The 18,638-nt window shown below is 50.1% G+C and overlaps 1 protein-coding gene and 1 pseudogene across 1 annotated transcript; both read left to right on the forward strand.

Moving 5' to 3' along the window:
* Positions 1-10,322: 10,322 nt before the first annotated feature.
* Positions 10,323-11,353, forward strand: LOC114800126 (nuclease-sensitive element-binding protein 1 pseudogene; annotated as a pseudogene).
* A 1,839-nt stretch (positions 11,354-13,192) lies between these two features.
* LOC114799696 (mucin-5AC-like) lies at positions 13,193-16,108 on the forward strand. The gene is made up of 2 exons (XM_028996493.1): positions 13,193-13,211; positions 13,962-16,108. Exons 1-2 carry the CDS (start codon positions 13,193-13,195, stop codon positions 16,106-16,108), a joined length of 2,166 nt encoding a protein of 721 aa, XP_028852326.1.
* The last annotated feature ends 2,530 nt before the right edge of the window (positions 16,109-18,638 follow it).

An 18,638-nucleotide genomic window follows, 5' to 3' on the forward strand; every position in this document is an offset into this window, starting at 1 on the left:
CATCACCTCCACCCGACCAGGAGGGCTTCATTTTCGTCAACAGGACCGTCGCTCCCAGGTAAAATGGATCGCTTTACCGCGTCCATTTATCAGAAGATTTTTAAATCTTCCGCGCTTTCCGCCAGGGCGCTAAACGTGACCTCGCTCCTGACGGCGTACCAAGCCGAACTGCTCGAGGAGCTGGGAAAGCAGCTGGACTCTGGCAACCCCGATCCAGCGACCTGGGTGGAGATCTGCATGATCTCAGACCTGAATCTGCGCACTTCACGCGGCGCGATTCAGAGTTGTGGCCGTACAATGGGTCTCGCCGTCGCGGGTGAGCGCTCGTTGTGGTTAAACTTATCCAGTCTCACCGACCGGGAGAAGGTTGAATTTCTCGACGCGCCGGTGGACTGTAAGAACCTTTTCGGCCCAACAGTCGAGGCAATGCGGCGGAGATGCGATCTCCAGAAGAAAGAAGGAGAAGCCTTCGACTTCTGTCTGCCTCGCAAGCCGGCGCCGCGCGCCCCTCCCCCGCCCCAACGCCCCCCCGCCCGGGACCCCCGCCCCCCCGCCCGGGACCCCCGCCTCAACACCGGGGTTTCCGATCTGACTTCAGGTCACCTGGCCCGCGGGCCACGGGGAGGGCAGCTGAACCCCGAGCTCAACACCGGGCTACCAGCTCCAGACAGGGGACAAAGCCGTCATACGCGGCGGTTGCTGCACAGCACCGCCCGGCTCCTCCCCCCAGCGGTAAGAAGCGCCGGCAGACCTAGGGATTCGTTTCCCTCACACCAGGGGCGTCGCCAGCACCACGTGGTCTCTGGCCTCCCCCCTCCCTTGACCGACGTCACGCTCGCCCCTCCCCCAGCAAAACGGGCGACGGTGTGCACGTCGGCAGTACGTTCTGTTCAATGTTCAGCGGCCACTTTTGTTCCCCCGCTTCATTGCAGGACCAAGGCACCAGTTCACATCGTGCTTCCACTTACGCCCTCCCCTCAGCTCGTTCGGTCGAGCTTGAGAGTGGAGCGGGTAAGGCGGGTTTGTCCCTGTTCATTTTCCCCTTGCCGTTCTCAGGGTTCATTAAAAATGGCGCTGCCGCATCCACGCCTAGGGCTGAGGGCGCAGGCGCACGAACGAAAACGAAACTTAAGCGGAGAGTGTCATGCCTCTGCGCCTCCACCAGATGGTGCTCACGCGCCGCTGGTGGGGCAGATGAACCCCCTTGCGCGCCGTTTCGACAGCTGGCTCGCATGCGCAGTTCACCCCTGGGTCCTGGCGACGGTAGGGAAAGGTTACAGGCTGCAGTTTGCGGCACGTCCCCCCGCGTTCATCGGGGTGGTTTCGTCGCTGGCAACTGGGGATGCCGCTCAGGTTTTGGAGGCAGAAATAACCTCCCTTCTGAGCAAACGGGCAATAAGGCCCGTCCCCATGGAGGAAATGCAGCGGGGTTTTTATTCTCGCTATTTCCTGGTTCCAAAGCGGGACGGAGGGCTCCGCCCTATTCTGGACCTGCGTGTTCTCAACAAACACCTCAGGCGGTTCAGATTCAGAATGCTCACTCACAAGGGCCTGTTTCGCTCGGTTCGTCCCGGCGACTGGTTCACTACAGTGGACCTGCAGGACGCGTATTTTCACATCGGAATCTATCCTGCCCACAGGCGGTATCTCCGGTTCTGTTTCCACGGTGTGGCTTACGAGTTTCTCACGGTTCCGTTCGGCCTGAGCCTCGCGGCCCGTGTGTTCAGCAAATGTATAGAAGCAGCTCTGACCCCGCTCAGATCCTCGGGCGTCAGGGTTCTGGCTTATCTGGACGATTATCTGCTCTGCGCCCGATCGCGCGAGCAGGCAGTGCACGAAACGAAAGTGCTGGTGACCCACCTCACCAGCCTGGGTTTCAGTATAAACTACGCCAAGAGCGCACTGGTTCCGTCCCAGACCGTAGAATATCTGGGCCTCCAGATAAATTCTGTGTCTTTTCGCGCTTCACTGTCCGAGAGACGCGTACTGTCGTTAAAACAGTGCGTTGGTCTGTTCAGCAGCGGCAGAGCGGTCCAGTTCAGGACCTGCCTGCGCCTGCTGGGGCTCATGGCTTCTACCGTGGCAGTGGTTCCGCTGGGACTGTTGAACATGAGGGAATTTCAGCGCTCTGTCCCCGTCGGCACCTCGGCCGTTCTGTCACGGTCTCGGAGGACTGCCTCACGGCTCTCCACTGGTGGCAGAGGGCGGGCAATTATTTGTCCGGCGCGCCACTGGGTGTCGTGTCCGTAAGGAAGACGGTGACCACGGACGCCTCCCTCACGGGCTGGGGCGCCGTGTTCGAAGGCAGGACGGTCAACGGGCTCTGGCCATCACGGCTTCGGGACGCCCATATAAACTACCTGGAGCTGTTGGCGGTTTTTCACGCTGTGGTGCATTTTCTCCCCCACCTGCGGGGCTGTCATGTTCTTATCAGGACGGACAATACAACCGCGGTGGCATATGTCAACCGGCAGGGCGGGACGCGCTCACGCCGTCTGCACGGTCTGGCGCGGAGATTAATTCTTTGGAGTTACGCGCACCTTGCGTCACTGCGTGCGACGCATGTGCCGGGTTTGGTGAATTCGGGGGCGGACCTCCTCTCCAGGGGGAACCCCCTGTACGGCGAGTGGAGGCTCCACCCTCAGGTGGTTACTCAGATCTGGGAGAGGTTCGGCAGGGCTGCCGTAGATCTCTTCGCCTCGCGCGGAGACGCGCAGTGTCCCCTGTTCTTCTCTCTGAAAGACAGCGACGCGCCGTTGGGGGTGGACGCGCTGGCGCACCCGTGGCCGGACGCGCTGATGTACGCATTCCCACCCCTGAGCCTGATTTGCCCCACACTCTCGCGAGTGAGAGAGGGCGGTCTGACTCTCCTGCTGGTGGCCCCCCGCTGGCCTGGGAGGCCGTGGCTGGCGGAGATATTTCAGCTTCTGTGGGACGAGCCCTGGCAAGCTCCCGCCGCGCAGGGGACCTTCTGTCACAAGCGCGCGGGGAGATTTTCCACCCCTCTCCAGGTCTGCTGAATTTGTGGGTCTGGCCCGTGAGAGGCTGAATTTGGACGCGGCTGGTCTCCCTGCCAGGGTGATCACCACCATCCAGAGTGCCAGGGCTCCATCCACGCGCACACTGTATGACAGCAAGTGGCGCGTTTTTGAACAGTGGTGCGAACAGAGGCGGGTTGTGCCCTTTGTGTGTTCGGTTACTGTGGTGTTATGTTTTCCTGCAGGACATGTTGGACAAGGGCAGGGCATTTTCCACTGTTAAAGTGTATCTAGCTGCTATAGCAGCATGCCACGTGGGGTTTGACAACACGTCTGTTGGTCAGCATCCTCTCGTGCGCCGTTTTATGAAGGGTGCCCGCCGGCTCCGGCCGGCTAGTCAGCTTTTCGTCCCTTCATGGGACTTGCCCCTGGTCCTGCAGATGTTCTCAGAACCTCCTTTTGAGCCTCTGGAACAAGTGAGTGTGAAACTCCTGACCCTCAAGACAGCTTTGCTTCTCGCGCTGTCCTCAGCGAAGCGGGTGAGTGAGATTCATGCGTTCTCTGTTCATCCTTCTTGTATGAACTTCGGCCTGGGCGATGCTAGAGTTGTGCTGTTACCTAACCCTGCATTTGTTCCCAAGGTTGTTAACTCTGCTTATAATTGTAGCGCTGTGGAGCTGAGCGCTTTTCACCCCCCTCCATTTACTTCAGAAGAAGATCGGAGGCTGCATTGTTTGTGTCCGGTACGTGCTTTGCGGGTTTACACGGACCGTACCAGAGCTTTCAGGAGGAGTGACCAGCTGTTTGTGTCCTGGGCTCCTCCATACAGAGGTAAGCCGATTTCATCTCAGCGGTTATCGCGCTGGCTGGTGGAGGCTATCGGCATGGCCTACCATGCACGGGGTCTCCCGCCCCCGCAGGGGCTTAGGGCTCATTCCACTAGAGCCACGGCTACCTCTTGGGCTTTATTCAGGGGTGTTTCTGTACGTGATATTTGTGCTGCTGCTAGCTGGGCTACGCCACACACATTTATTAGGTTTTACCGACTCGACGTCACAGCCCCGCCGCTTGCGCACGCTGTGCTTAGTGTCGGTGCCGCTGATTAGTGTTGTTTCGGCTCCGTGTGCGTCCGGACGGAGGTACTTCGGAAAGCATGCAATACGGGAGTTGGCCATATCTTTCCCATAGTGAGATACCGAGCGAATGTTTGAAAGAGAACGTGAGGTTACTTGACGTAACCCCGGTTCTCTGATAACATGAGTGAGGTATCTCACTGCTTTCCCCTCCTTGCATTTTGGCACGGGGAAGAGCATGCTAGAGAAGGGCCGTTCCGGTGGGGCGGCGGCACCTGATATAGGGAGGCGGGGCTCCCGGGGTGCAGCTGCCATTGGTCCGTCTGCGACGGACGTGGTGTCATTGGTGCTTCCGCGATCGGTCACGCTGAGGGCGTTTCCCATAGTGAGATACCTCACTCATGTTATCAGAGAACCGGGGTTACGTCAAGTAACCTCACGTTTTAAGTCACTCTGGATAAGGGCGTCTGGTAAATATCATAAATGTAAGTGTTTTTTAAGTGTCTTATTATTTTAATCTGGTCCTAGTTACTATCTCCCAACATGGCTGCCCATGTGTTTATTAGTGGAAGAAGAAATTCCCTAACGGAATAATAAAGGACAGGTCTTGTCATCCCTGTATGCATGTCCTACATGAGAGACGTGCGTAGTCTCCTGCCTTCAGACCTTCTGTTTATTGTGATTCAATTGCATCAGCATCCTACATGCTCTGTGCAGCCCACTTTCGAACAGTGGGACAATAATGTCTTTATATTATGCCCAGAAATGTTCACGTTTTGGGTTCCTCTGAGGCGTGAATTTGGGAATGTCGTGGAAATCTTTCCAGTACCGAGCATCTGAGAAGCCACAATGAGAAAAGTTAACTGAATTCAGCCAGGCTTTATTAAAATGCGCTCATGGGAAGACTCGCTATAAGAATCTCCAAATCTGAATACAGTGATGTGCATATATATATATATATATATATATATATATATACACACACACACACACACACACACACACACACACACACACACATACATACATATATATATATATATATAGTCAAGTGATTTTGCAACCAAAGCATTTTACATTTACATTTTTGGCATTTATCAGACACCCTTATCCAGAGCGACTTATAATCAGTAGTTACAGGGACAGTTCCCCCCTGGAGCAATTTAGGGTTAGTGGGGTTTGAAACTGGGTCTTCTGGTTCAAAGGTGAGTGTGTTACCCTCTAGGCTTAAGCACCACCTTAAGCACTGGTGTTATTCTGTGTCTGCAGAAGAAGTAAGAATGAGTAAGGTCCCACATTCCTCAGAGACAAGGCACAAAGATTGATGGTCTTGTTTTGCTGGCTCTGCATGAGAAACACTATACTTTCACATTTTCCTTCACAGGAGCAGGTCTAAGTGATTTATAGAGAAGGAGCTGCCGAAAAATGAACTGGCCTCTTGCCATCATGGAATTGGTCCTTCACATCCCTGCCTCTTACGCATCTTAATATGTGGACTGTCTTCATTCCAGATATTCCAGACAGTTCCATACCGCTGAACACTTTTCGCTGAGCATCCTTCTCAACGTCATATATCACACTTGGAAACTTAATTGATGAACTGGACTCTCTGCTCAGCAAATTTCCCATAAACACCCACCAACTTTCCATAGTGACTTCAGCCTTCCACTAGACAAACTTGCCTTCTTGCCTTCTCCTTGACCTCCTTGACTCTTCTGCGCACAACAGAATGTGAAATTGATCATCAGTGTTGCTTGTTAAGTGGATGTGTGAATGACTTTGAGTTTTAATAAAAAGTCACTTTTTTTGTATAAGAAATCACTGCTTGACTCGGACCTTTTATATTATCAGCATTTTCTACGTAACATCTTCACTATGATCTTTATGATATTTATGGATCACATTATTTTCTTTAAATAGGACCCTGTAGAAGAAGTGAATGAAACCTGTAGGATCACATTTCTGAAGGATGCCAGCCATTCTAACCTAAATTCTAGAAAAACCGAGCTACTGCATCCTTGCCCAAACAGGAGGTGTGGCTTGTTTAGGTGTGTCTTTGTGAGAAGGTATATACATATATATGTTGACTGAAGAATTTACTTCCTTACAGACACGGGATCATCACCATGATGGAGACGATATTCTGGACTGTCCTCATTGCCACGGTTTTCTTACACACAGCAAAAGCGTTTGTAGGTAAGTAATTACACTTACATGCACAGTTTCCAGCAGTAGGCACTAATAATAATAATTTACAAATTGGTATCATACAAGATTCAACCACAACATTATTGCAACATTTGCAATACTGTGGTCTGTAGCAGTTGCAGAAAGCATTTCACTGCACATCATACCGTGTATGACTGTGTATGTGACAAATAAAATTTGAATTTGATCATTAAAATCTGTGACTTTGACCAGGACGAAATTGTGACGTTGTCGCAATATGTCAGGATAGGCTGTAGCTGGAGACATCACCTGTGCCCAATCCTGAAAGCAGTGAAAAGGCACCATGCAGGCGTCCATCAGCAGCGGCGAAATTAATTGCAACTCTTCTGTTTGGTTTTGTTTATATATCTGGCAATCGCCACACGCCTGTGGGCTAGTTTTTGTTCTCCTCTTTATTTCCCCTATTTTCGGCCCTCGCGGTTTATTTGTGTTTGTTAATAAATTATTTGTGCAGTGGTGGCCTAACGGTTATGGAAGCAGCCCCCGTAATCAGAAGGTTGCTGATTACGAATCTGTCATGGCCAACACTCAGCCAGCCCACCAGAGAGCGCCAGACCAACCAGAAAGACCACGATCCGGAAGAGGAAACGGAAGCGTGCAGCGTCGAGTATAAAAGTCGGATGACCCCGAGGAGACGCTGCACGCTCTTTGTATGAGACTGCTCCTTCGAGACGTTTTGCTATAGTAACCGCGACCTTGATCTACCGACCAACGAATTACGACCTTCGCCTGTCCCCGACTCCGAGAATTGCTTGACCCGTCAATCTACGACGACATCCCTGTTCCCCTGCCTTCCTGCCTCCCCAGCCGTCCTCTCGTCCCGCCCACGCTCCTGGACAACCCTGAAACCCGCCGTCTTCCTATTCTCCTCTACCCCGGTAACCCCCACGGATCCCGACTTCCCTTCCCGCCGCACTGCAGCGCGCCCTCCACTTTCTCCACGTCCCCATTCCCCGCCAGTCTCTCCCCCACAGACCAAACGCCCCCGATCGTCCTCCCCAGCCCCTAGCATGTCTGCCAATGCGTCACAGACCTCACCTTGTGACAGAATCATTATGACCTCACCTCGTGTAGAGGGAGAAAAGGAGAGGACCTAGCACTGAGCCTTGAGGGACACCAGTGGATAGTCTACGTGAATCTACCCTTCATTTCAGGAGGAATTCAGTCAGGTGCAATGGGCTCAAGCAGACAGGACATCTAGTCAAACCTGCTACCACCACACTTAGCCGTTGGCTCTCATCTGTGGCGTACACTTCTATTGGGGTGAAAGGGAGCAAATTTTGGCAAGCGATTTTTGGCCCAACCTCCTGTGGAGAAGCCATCAACTCCATTGTCCTCCTGCTTTAGTTGTGCAAAAACACTAGTTACCTGTGAACCCTGGCATATTTGCATTTCTTTAACAACACCACTGCTTCAAGAGCACACAAAACAAAATTCACTTTTTGTTTTAGAATTCAGTGATGATTCTGTACATATATGAGCATGTTCATCAACTATGGACCATGACGTTGTGGAAGGAAAATTTAGTAGGCCCGAACACTCCACGTGTTTCACCTTTAGTCATGGAACAGTTAGAAGACAACAACTGTGTATCTTAGGTCTGACCTTGTTGATGCAAAAGTTTGACGCAAAAACTAGACATAAACTGATAAAAGAAAGGTTCTGTGACGTTGATGGGCGCCACTGTCCAAAGTGGTGCGAGCTTGCTTTTCGACCTTGTACACCCCAGATGTATAAATGCTTGTGAACTGTAATCAAGCGGGGGGATGTTCTCTTGTGGGTCCCCCCGTGCGCGGTAAAATAAACTTGGATGATCAATTCAGTTGACTTCCTTTATTGCAGCTCCCCAGACGGCAGAATTTCCACGACAATTGGCGTCACGAACAGGATCCGCGTGAGTCCGCCAGGACATGACCGGAGTGGCTGGTCACCCTGGGTCACCAAGATCCATCTCCAAAACCTCGTCTTAGAGTTTCGGAGTGACTGGGACTGCGGTCAGTGTCCTTGGCCGATTCCGCCGGGATTTTTCTCTTTTCTGTCATCTGGGGACGCGAACACGGTGAGCTAAAATATTCCACCTCTCAAACATTTAATGAAAACTGCAGAATTTAGAAGATTAATAAATCCAAAATCAAATTGATAAGGGGAATTGCATATTTGCTTTATTCTGTAGTCAACTGAGTTGATCCAACTAAGCGAGTGTCACTTTTTATTTTGTTTAATAGAGGTTAGTCCTCTGAGTAAAGGATCTTGGAGATCGAGTGTGAAATAAGTGTGAGCCTTCTTTACAAGATAAAAAAAAATCATTAAGGAATATTTCAATCAGTGTGAGTAATAAGGCAAGAGCACAAAGGGAAAACGTGAAACGGGAAGAATTGTGAGCCATTAGTTATCTGTGAGCTCTCTTAGCAAGAGCAGTTGTTTTCGTTGGACTGTGAATTCCCCGGGCAAACTCGAGAAAGCTGTGTGCATAAAAAATGGGAAATAAAAGTGGGAAAAGTGACACTCCTATTAGTCCCGAAACTAAGTTAATGATACAGATGAAACAGAAATATGGTGATGATGTGTGTAATCATCTGGTGGACTGGCATGAAAATTACGGTTTTCCTGCGGGTGGGTCTCTTAGTCAAACTCAGCTAAAAAAGCTGAAGGAGGGGCTAGAGGGTAGCAGGCAAAAAATACTGCAGTCAAGTAAAAGTAAAGTAATTCGGAAAATGCTTATAATGGAAGACTGTTTTAAAATATGGGAAGCAGAGAGCGACCGAAGAGACAAGCAAAACACCCTAAACGCTCTGACTGCGCTGACTGTGGGAAAGAAAACAAAAGGGGAGACCACGCTGAACCTTGATACCAAAAAAAAATTCTCTGATACTGCACCTGCCTCGTTGTATCCGTCATTACAGGGCGCACGGGTCGACCTGAGTTTGGACTCCATCCCTCCGCCCTACCCCCAACAGCAACCCCCACTGGAACAGCAGCAACTCCCGCTGGAGAAACCTTTACAAGAACAGCAGAAACCACCACAGCATGATGGCGTCACTGCTTCAACTTCAGAGGGAAAAAACACCACCAGAGCAGCCGCCCCATATTCTCCACCCAAGACCCGGTCTGCCACCACATCTTCTGAACCATCAGGACCCTCAACTGCAACTCTCCCCATGATTCAGGTCGCTGGGACAGTGGGGCCTACATTTGTTTACAGACCATGGACAACGGAAGACCTTCTGAACTCTTCCAAGCATCTCCCAAATGCAGATCGAGGGGGTGCGGCCCTGTCCAAAGCCGTGAGCGATTTCATCAGAGAATTCACACCGACATCCACCGAAATGGCCCGAGTCCTGCTGAGGCACATGACCCCTGCGCAGTATGGTCAGCTACGTGAACATTTCACTACCCATCATCAGCCCTGCACCCCTGGTTGGGCATCTGCTGATCAAAACGACATTGGTGCAGTGCGGGGAGATGCAGACTACAGATGCTGGGCTGAAGGACTTGTGATCGCGATCGCTGGCAACTTTCCTACTGCCTGTGACCTTTCCAAAATCAGCATGTGTGCTCAGCAGCCTTTGGAGTCAGCAGAAGATTTTTTGATTCGACTCCAAGTTGTGTTTGATGACCACAGCGGCCTTGCTCGCCCCCATGATTACCCTGGACAAGGTATGACACCGTACGAAGCGCTCCTGAAAAATACCTTCATTGATGGCCTTCTCCCCCCCCTCAGTGAAGCAACAAAGACTTCCTGCATCTTGTGGGCAGATGCTACAGTGCGTCTCGCTGAAGTTCTGCGCCATGCGCGCCACGCCCAGGCCAGACAGGCGGAAGCGAGGATCAAAGAAGACAACAAAAACAAAGATTCAACCCACAGGGCACAACTGGCTCTGTTGCAGCATGCTGCTGCCAACTCCACTTCATATCGCGGGCCGGATGTGTGCTTCAGGTGTAACCAAAGGGGACACTGGGCACGAGATTGCACCAAAAGATGGAGAGGACAGTGGAGACCACGAAGCGAGGAACAATCGGATGTGTGCTTCAACTGTGGCCAAAGCGGACATTGGTTACGAGAATGTCCCAATGAAGAAAGAGGATGGAGCAGAGGACATGGTGTTCCATATGGCGAGAGACGTGGACACAGAGGAGAACACACCCACCATGAACAATCCCAAACAGCCTGACTGGTGAAGCGGGGCGGAGCTCCAAACGAAGGCGCGGCTGCAGCCCTGAAGGAGGCTCCAACCAAGGTCATGCACACCCACACAGACACACTCACACACATTCCAACAAAGGTCCTGGGGACAGTGAAGTGGTTCAACGTACGCAACGGCTACGGTTTCATCAACAGGAATGACACAAAAGAAGATGTTTTTGTACACCAGACTGCCATAAAGAAAAACAACCCAAGAAAATACCTCCGCAGTGTTGGGGACGGTGAGACTGTGGAGTTTGATGTCGTTGAAGGGGAGAAGGGTGCCAAGGCGGCCAATGTCACCGGCCCAGGGGGGGTCCCAGTCCAGGGCAGCAAATACGCCGCTGACCGGAACCGCTACAGGCGGTACCCACGCCGGAGGAGACCCCCACGCAACTACCAGGATAACTACCAGAGCGGGGGGCGGAAGAAGAGAGAGAGCCAGGAAATTGTTCCTGAGGGGGTCGCACAGCCACAGCAACGCAGAACTTTGTTCCCTGGCAGGTGGCGCCATCCACCGTACTTTGTCCGCCGACGCTATGGCAGCCGCCCCCCATATACCAGCGCACCACGAAAGGAAATGACAGAAGGAACTGAAGGTGATGACAACCAGGGTGGTCCAGACCAGAGCAAACCAATGAGGCAGAACTACTACCGAGGCTTCAGACCAAGGAGTCCCCCACGTCCCAGACTGGTGATGGAAGGCGAGGAAGACAAAGAGAACCAGGGCGAAAGCAAAGAGAACCAGGAGCCCCACCAGCGGCGCTACAGATGCAACATCAACTACCGCCCAGACCACCGAACCTCAGGATGGCAAAGAGAGCAAGGCAGCCGAAACATCCGCTGAGAAAACGTCCGCTCCCGAGGCTGAGCAGGGCGGGGCTGAATAAACACTGATTTACCATCACTACCATCGTCCGGTAAAGTCAACAAGAAGAAACTGACATCTGGTGGTGGTAAAACACTGCGCTCCACTTTACCTGAGAACTGGTTGGGTGTCTGCACTCCTTCTACTCTTATCCTACCTGTGACTATTTTGCCCGTAACCGCATCGGAAGTTCCAGTCTCTTTTTCCAATGTTCACTCCCGTTTAGCTAGGAGATCATTGTTTTCTTTTGATTCCCCTGATACAACTTACATTGATACCATAGGTATTCCCAGAGGTGTGTCCGACGAATACATATTAGTTAATCAAATAGCTGCAGGCTTTGAATACATTTTTTTTTAATAACTCCTAACAAAAATGTTGACAGAATCAATTACATTCATTACAATGTGCAGCGCTTATCAAACTTCACTAGAGATGGATTTGAGACTGTACATGGACAACTTAAAGCCACCTCACTTATGGCCTTCCAGAACCGCATTGCTGTTGATATGTTATTAGCGGAGAAAGGCGGAGTTTGCTCTATTTTTGGCGACCAATGCTGCACCTTTATCCCCAACAACACGGCCCCCCTGGGAAAGTTGACTCGTGCAGTAGATGGGCTTAGAACCCTCAGTGCTAAATTGAACGAACACTCAGGAATTGACACTTCTATGTGGGACAATATGTTTGGGAAATATAAAAATCTAGCTATCTCCATCTGCATGGCCCTTGCTGTATTCTCCTCTGTCTTGATTCTCTGTGGATGCTGTTGCATCCCCTGTGTTAGAGCATTGCTAGTCAGACTTATTGATACTGCCATAGGTCAAAAAGTTCCCCTTCTTCTCTATTCACGGCTCCCCCAACAGGACTCCAAACCCCAGAACCCCAACAACGATGATGTAAACTTTGGTCAGTTATACTTTGAATCAAGCTCCTCGGAGGAGGAGACTGATGCGAGCATCTAATACGCTAGACATTGGTTGATTTACTTGTTGTTGATTAAGTTGTTGGGTTTTGAAATTAATTTCTCGCCTTTAGTTTTGAGTTTATATTTTTAATTTTAATACAACTGCCTGTGATGAGTTACCTTAAACCCTTGATGGAGTGGTATACTTTGATGTTTCTGGTTGTATATTATGTTACTTTGTAATTTTGCATTAATTTGCTGCATACTTTTAATCATTTTGTAATCATTTTTTTTCCCTTACTGTTTGTGTTATTATATTATACAATTTTTGTGCCTATAGTAGTGGATAATCCAAAAAAAAAAAAAAAAAAAAAAAAAAAAAGTGAAGTGTGGAAGGAAAATTTAGTAGGCCCAAACACTCCACGTGTTTCACCTTTAGTCATGGAACAGTTAGAAGACAACAACTGTGTATCTTAGGTCTGACCTTGTTGATGCAAAAGTTTGACGCAAAAACTAGACATAAACTGATAAAAGAAAGGTTCTGTGACGTTGATGGGCGCCACTGTCCAAAGTGGTGCGAGCTTGCTTTTCGACCTTGTACACCCCAGATGTATAAATGCTTGTGAACTGTAATCAAGCGGGGGGATGTTCTCTTGTGGGTCCCCCCGTGCGCGGTAAAATAAACTTGGATGATCAATTCAGTTGACTTCCTTTATTGCAGCTCCCCAGACGGCAGAATTTCCACGACAACGTCACTCAGGTTATGACATTTGTGGACAAACATACATTGAAGACTGATGTGTTAGCATGTTTCCTTCATTTCATTCTATTAGCAACTTTTCATCCTATTTTCAGTCTATTTTTATAAATAAAACACACATGTATTTCTATATTTGGTGAATTTTTGTCTTTCAATTTGCAGGACAGTCAGTGTGTGGGATATTGTGTATAGATATGGTAAGCTTTTGTGAAGGTGAATGTGAAGGTATCACACACAGGCAGCTACAGTACACGGCAGTGTTAGAGTACACTTCTTGGGGGGAAGGGGAGTGACACATTCCAATTGGCCACCCATTTACAAATGAATTTGTTGGTGATTTAGTTGTTAGTTTCAAATCAAGGTAGTGCTGGTAGGGCTCTGGTAGGGCTGAGGGGGTCAGAAAAACCTGGGACTTCTAGTGTTAAAGTAAAGTATTAAATATTAGATATTAAACAACTGTCCACACAGCAAATTGAATCGTGTGATAAACAAGGCCCACATTTTCCTCACATGATGCCCTGACCCAGTGCCCAGATACCCCCTTTACAAAGAGACCAAGGCAAAGGCAGCAGAAACACTTAAAGAGGCAGAAAGCATCACCAGGAAGATCACTGCTTGTATGACTAGAGGCACAGAGCTACACAATCTAGAATGGCTGGGAAATTATTACATCGTTACATTCAACTGCATGAAAATATTAACATATTTCATGTATTTATTTATTTGTGTTTCAGGTACGTGTTATAATAACTGCTGCGTGGGAGATTACATTCAGTGTATTTACATCGACTGCCATTGCGATGAGTTGTGTCTGCTGAATTTAGAATCCAACTGCTGCCCTGATTTTGTGAAGTACTGTGTTGCTCCAGGTATTGAGATGTAAATTCATCTTGTAGTTTGTCTATAATTATTATGTTATTTCCCAAAATAAACTATTTTTTGTAACTGACTGCATCTCTCCAGCACCAGCACCTGTCACTACTGTAGCCACCACAACTACTTCCACCACCAGCAAAAGCACCTCCACCACCAGCACTACTTCCACCACCAGCAAAAGCGTCTCCACCACCAGCACCAGCGTCCCCACCACCACCACTACTTCCACCACCAGCAAAAGCATCTCCACCACCAGCACCAGCGTCCCCACCACCACCACTACTTCCACCACCAGCAAAAGCGTCTCCACCACCAGCACCAGCATCCCCACCACCACCACTACTTCCACCACCAGCAAAAGCGTCTCCACCACCAGCACCAGCATCCCCACCACCACCACTACTTCCACCACCAGTAAAAGCGTCTCCACCACCAACACCAGCGTCCCCACCACCACCACTACTTCCACCACCAGTAAAAGCACCTCCACCACCAGCACCAGCGTCCCCACCACCACCACTACTTCCACCACCAGCAAAAGCGTCTCCACCACCAGCACCAGCATCCCCACCACCACCACTACTTCCACCACCAGTAAAAGCGTCTCCACCACCAACACCAGTGTCCCCACCACCACCACTACTTCCACCACCAGTAAAAGCACCTCCACCACCAGCACCAGCGTCCCCACCACCACCACTACTTCCACCACCAGTAAAAGCGTCTCCACCACCAACACCAGCGTCCCCACCACCAGCACTACTTCCACCACCAGTAAAAGCGTCTCCACCACCAGCACCAGTGTCCCCACCACCACCACTACTTCCACCACCAGCAAAAGCACCTCCACCACCAGCAGCAGCGTCCCCAGCACTACTTCAACCACCAGCAGCAGCGTCCCCACCACAAGCAGCAGCGTCCCCACCACCACCACTACTTCCACCACCAGCAAAAGCGTCCCCACCACCAGCACTACTTCCACCACCAGCAAAAGCGTCCCGACCACCAGCACAACTTCAACCACAAGCAGCAGCGTCCCCACCACCAGCACTACTTCCACCACCAGCAAAAGCGTCCCCACCACCAGCACTACTTCCACCACCAGCAAAAGCGTCCCGACCACCAGCACAACTTCAACCACCAGCAGCAGCGTCCCCACCACAAGCACTACTTCCACCACCAGTAAAAGCGTCTCCACCACCAGCAACAGCATCCCCACCACCAGCACTACTTTCACCACCAGCACCAGCGTCCCCAGCACCAGCGTCCCCACCACAAGCACTACTTCCACAACCAGTAAAAGCATCTCCACAACCAGCACCAGCGTCCCCACCACCAGCACTACTTCCACCACCAGTAAAAGTGTCTCCAGCACCAGCGTCCCCACCACCAGCATTACTTCCACCACCAGCACCAGCGTCCCCACCACCAGCACAACTTCAACCACCAGCAGCAGCGTCCCCACCACCAGCACTACTTCCACCACCAGCAAAAGCGTCTCCACCACCAGCACCAGCATCCCCACCACCAGCAAAAGCATCTCTAGCACCATCAGCAGCGTCCCCACCACCAGCACAACTTCAACCACCAGCAGCAGCGTCCCCACCACAAGCACCAGCGTCCCCACCACCAGCACAACTTCAACCACCACCAGCAGCAGTGTCCCCACCACCAGTAAAAGCGTTTCCACCACCAGCTACAGCGTCCCCACCACCAGCAGTACTTCCACCACGAGTAAATGTGTCTCCACCACCAGCAGCAGCGTCCCCACCAACAGCAGTACTTCTACCACCCGTAAAAGTGTCTCTACCACCAGCAGCAGCGTCCCCACCACCAGCAGAACTTCAACCACCATTAAAAGCATCTCCACCACCAGTGACAGCGTCTCCACCACCAGCTACAGCATCCCCATCACCATTAAAAGTGTCCCCACCACCAGTTACAGCGTCCCCACCACCAGCTACAGCATCCCCACCAACAGTAAAACAGTGTCTCCACCATCAGAAAAAAGTGTTTCCACCACCAGCAACAGTGTCCCCATTTCCAGCTACAGTGTCCCCACCACCAGCTACAGTGTCCCCATCACAAGTAAAAGCATCTCCACCACCAGCTACAGCATCCCCAGCTACAGCGTCCTCCCCACAAGCTACAGTGTCCACTCCACCAGTAAAAGTGTCCCCACCACCAGCTACAGTGTCCCAAACACCAGCTATAATGTCTCTACAATCAGCTAAATCATCCCCGCCACCAGTAAAAGTGTCTCCACCACCAGTTACAGTGTCCCCCCCACCACTAAAAGTGTCTCCACCACCAGTGACAGCATCTCCACTACCAGTAAAAGTGTCCCAATCACCAGTAAGACGGTCTCCACCACCAGCAACAGCAGCCCCACCACCAGCGAAAGAGTCCCCACCAGCGACAGTGTCCCCATCACCAGCTACAGCGTCCCCATCACCAGTAAGACGGTCTCCACCACCAGCAACAGCAGCCCCACCAACAGTAAATCAGTGTCTCCACCACCAGCGACAGCGTCCCCACCACCAGCTACAGCGTCCCCATCATCAGTAAGACGGTCCCCACCACCAGCTACAGCATCCCCACCACCAGCAACAGCGTCCCCACCACCAGCGACAGCGTCCCCACCACCAGCTACAGCGTCCCAACCACTTGTAAAATTGTCTCCACCACCAGCTACAGTGTCTCCACCACTAGGTCTACACCCACGTCCACCACTTCAGGTCAGTCCTCTTGAAGTCCTGCATCCAATAAATGAATCGCTTTATTTAGAATGTGGACTACACAGGCAGTGGTTGCAGAGGGGCAGGCGGGTAAGGACCGTGCATCATCAGTGTCCTCTCTCACCAGGCCACGTCCACTCCTGATTCCCCACATTTGTTCCCCGTCCTTTAAGAGTCTGCTCTGCCGTGCATATTCCTGCTGATGCGGCTGCACGGTAGAGAGGATGGTGGTGTGTGTGTGTTTCCCTTCCGGGTTGGTCATGTCCCCCCCGGTCATGAGTCTGCCTTTCCAAGCTCCCTGTTTCTAAGCTCCCCGTTTCCCAAAGTACTGACCCTGCTTGTCATGTGTCTGATTTCAGTTGATGTTTGGTCCCTGATCCCCTGTTACCTTGTTTAATATAATTTTTACATAAATTAACCTGGACCTGCATCCTAACCCCTCCGTCATGTGACTTTGTCCTTGTGTGTATTCGTGTCGTGACAACCAGCATCATATCTCTGCCATGTTGTGAGTGGCTTTTCTACGGAAAGAGAGTAAGTATAGACTCAGGCCCCACCTTCTGACCCACCAGGGAGGACCAATGACTGAGGGAGGCGGAGCCATGTAATCAATACAGCAATGAGGAAGCAGACTGGAGTGAGGATGGTGATGGATGACAGGCGCCCGAGGAGCAGTGTGTGTGGATGGTACCTTCATCAAGGGGACCTTAGTGGCACCTTGGCTTTTTGGGGATTCAAACCGACAACCTTCTGATTCGTCACATCATCAGCTTATTGGTAGCAATAAATTGCTAAAAAAAAAAAAAACTTCTGACAGTCAGCCATTGCAATCCTAGGGGTTAATGTGGACCCATAGGGTAAAAATGCTGCAGCGTGTCCATGGTACATGACAACACGTGCACATTTTTTTAATCACTCCTCTGGCTGCTCATATGCTTTAGGATGACTGTATACATTTTATTGGTAATACTAATCTAAAATGTGGAACAATGGTGCCTGATGTGGTTGCAGAAGCAGATGCATTTCCTCAGCTAAAAACAATCTCATTTGCCAGTTTCATCACAGATCATGCATCCCCTGCAAATCTGATTACTTTATTACATTACAAAGTACACCTTTGTATATTTTAGGGGTTGGGACAAAGAGTGTGTTTACCAGCCTTAAATAGTTGAAATGATTGTTCTTTAGCCTCAGGTGGAAAGTTATAGGCTTTTTTTTTACAAGTTCCAGTGTAACTTTATACAAAGGAATTTCAGATTGAGTGAACTTATATAAATAAGGTCAATCAATTAGAACTGCAAAATCAGATAATGTGCTGATGGCTGTTTTCCTTGTGAAATCTACATATACCGCTGTTTCACCATTGAGGGGTTCAAAGAACATGTGAACTGCATTGATATGTGTTCATATTTATCTGGAATTTATCACTAGTCTGCAGGCACACAGCCCAATATGTACCAAACTGTGAGGTCATGACTAGCATATTCAGAACCAATCATCATGTATAACAATGTGGTCCTTGACAAAGTCTAATCTTTACTGATTCCAGCACGTCAGATGTTGTTAAGTCTTTTAACATCCCTCTGATGTTAAGTGTTTTACAGCATTAAACGGATGAACCCAGCAGCTTGGTTTTCAGACAGCAGTATCTGGTTAGGCATCACCTTGGTGCACCAGTAGCTTCCACCCTCTAGTGGAAACAAAAATCTTAGTTTCTGGATTTTGTTTCTTTCACTGATATTCCTTATGTTCCCAATACCTGACTTTAGAACTTCAATATGTTTTTTTTGTCATAAATCAATCAATCGTGAATCGTGGGTAATTCCCTGTGGCTTTGTAATTTCTGCAATGTGTGAAATAGAAGGTGCCCACCAGTTTAAGATTCAACCTTATTAAAGAGTTAATTTGAATTAATCAAATTAATCTCGTCGTCAAATCAATGTACTTGCGCTTTGGATCCGATTCCAACAAGGTTCCTTAAGCAAATAGCACCCAATATTACAAATTCTACCCTCAAAATTGTTAA

Source organism: Denticeps clupeoides, chromosome 11, assembly GCF_900700375.1.
Source record: "Denticeps clupeoides chromosome 11, fDenClu1.1, whole genome shotgun sequence".
NCBI classification, from domain to species: domain Eukaryota; kingdom Metazoa; phylum Chordata; class Actinopteri; order Clupeiformes; family Denticipitidae; genus Denticeps; species Denticeps clupeoides.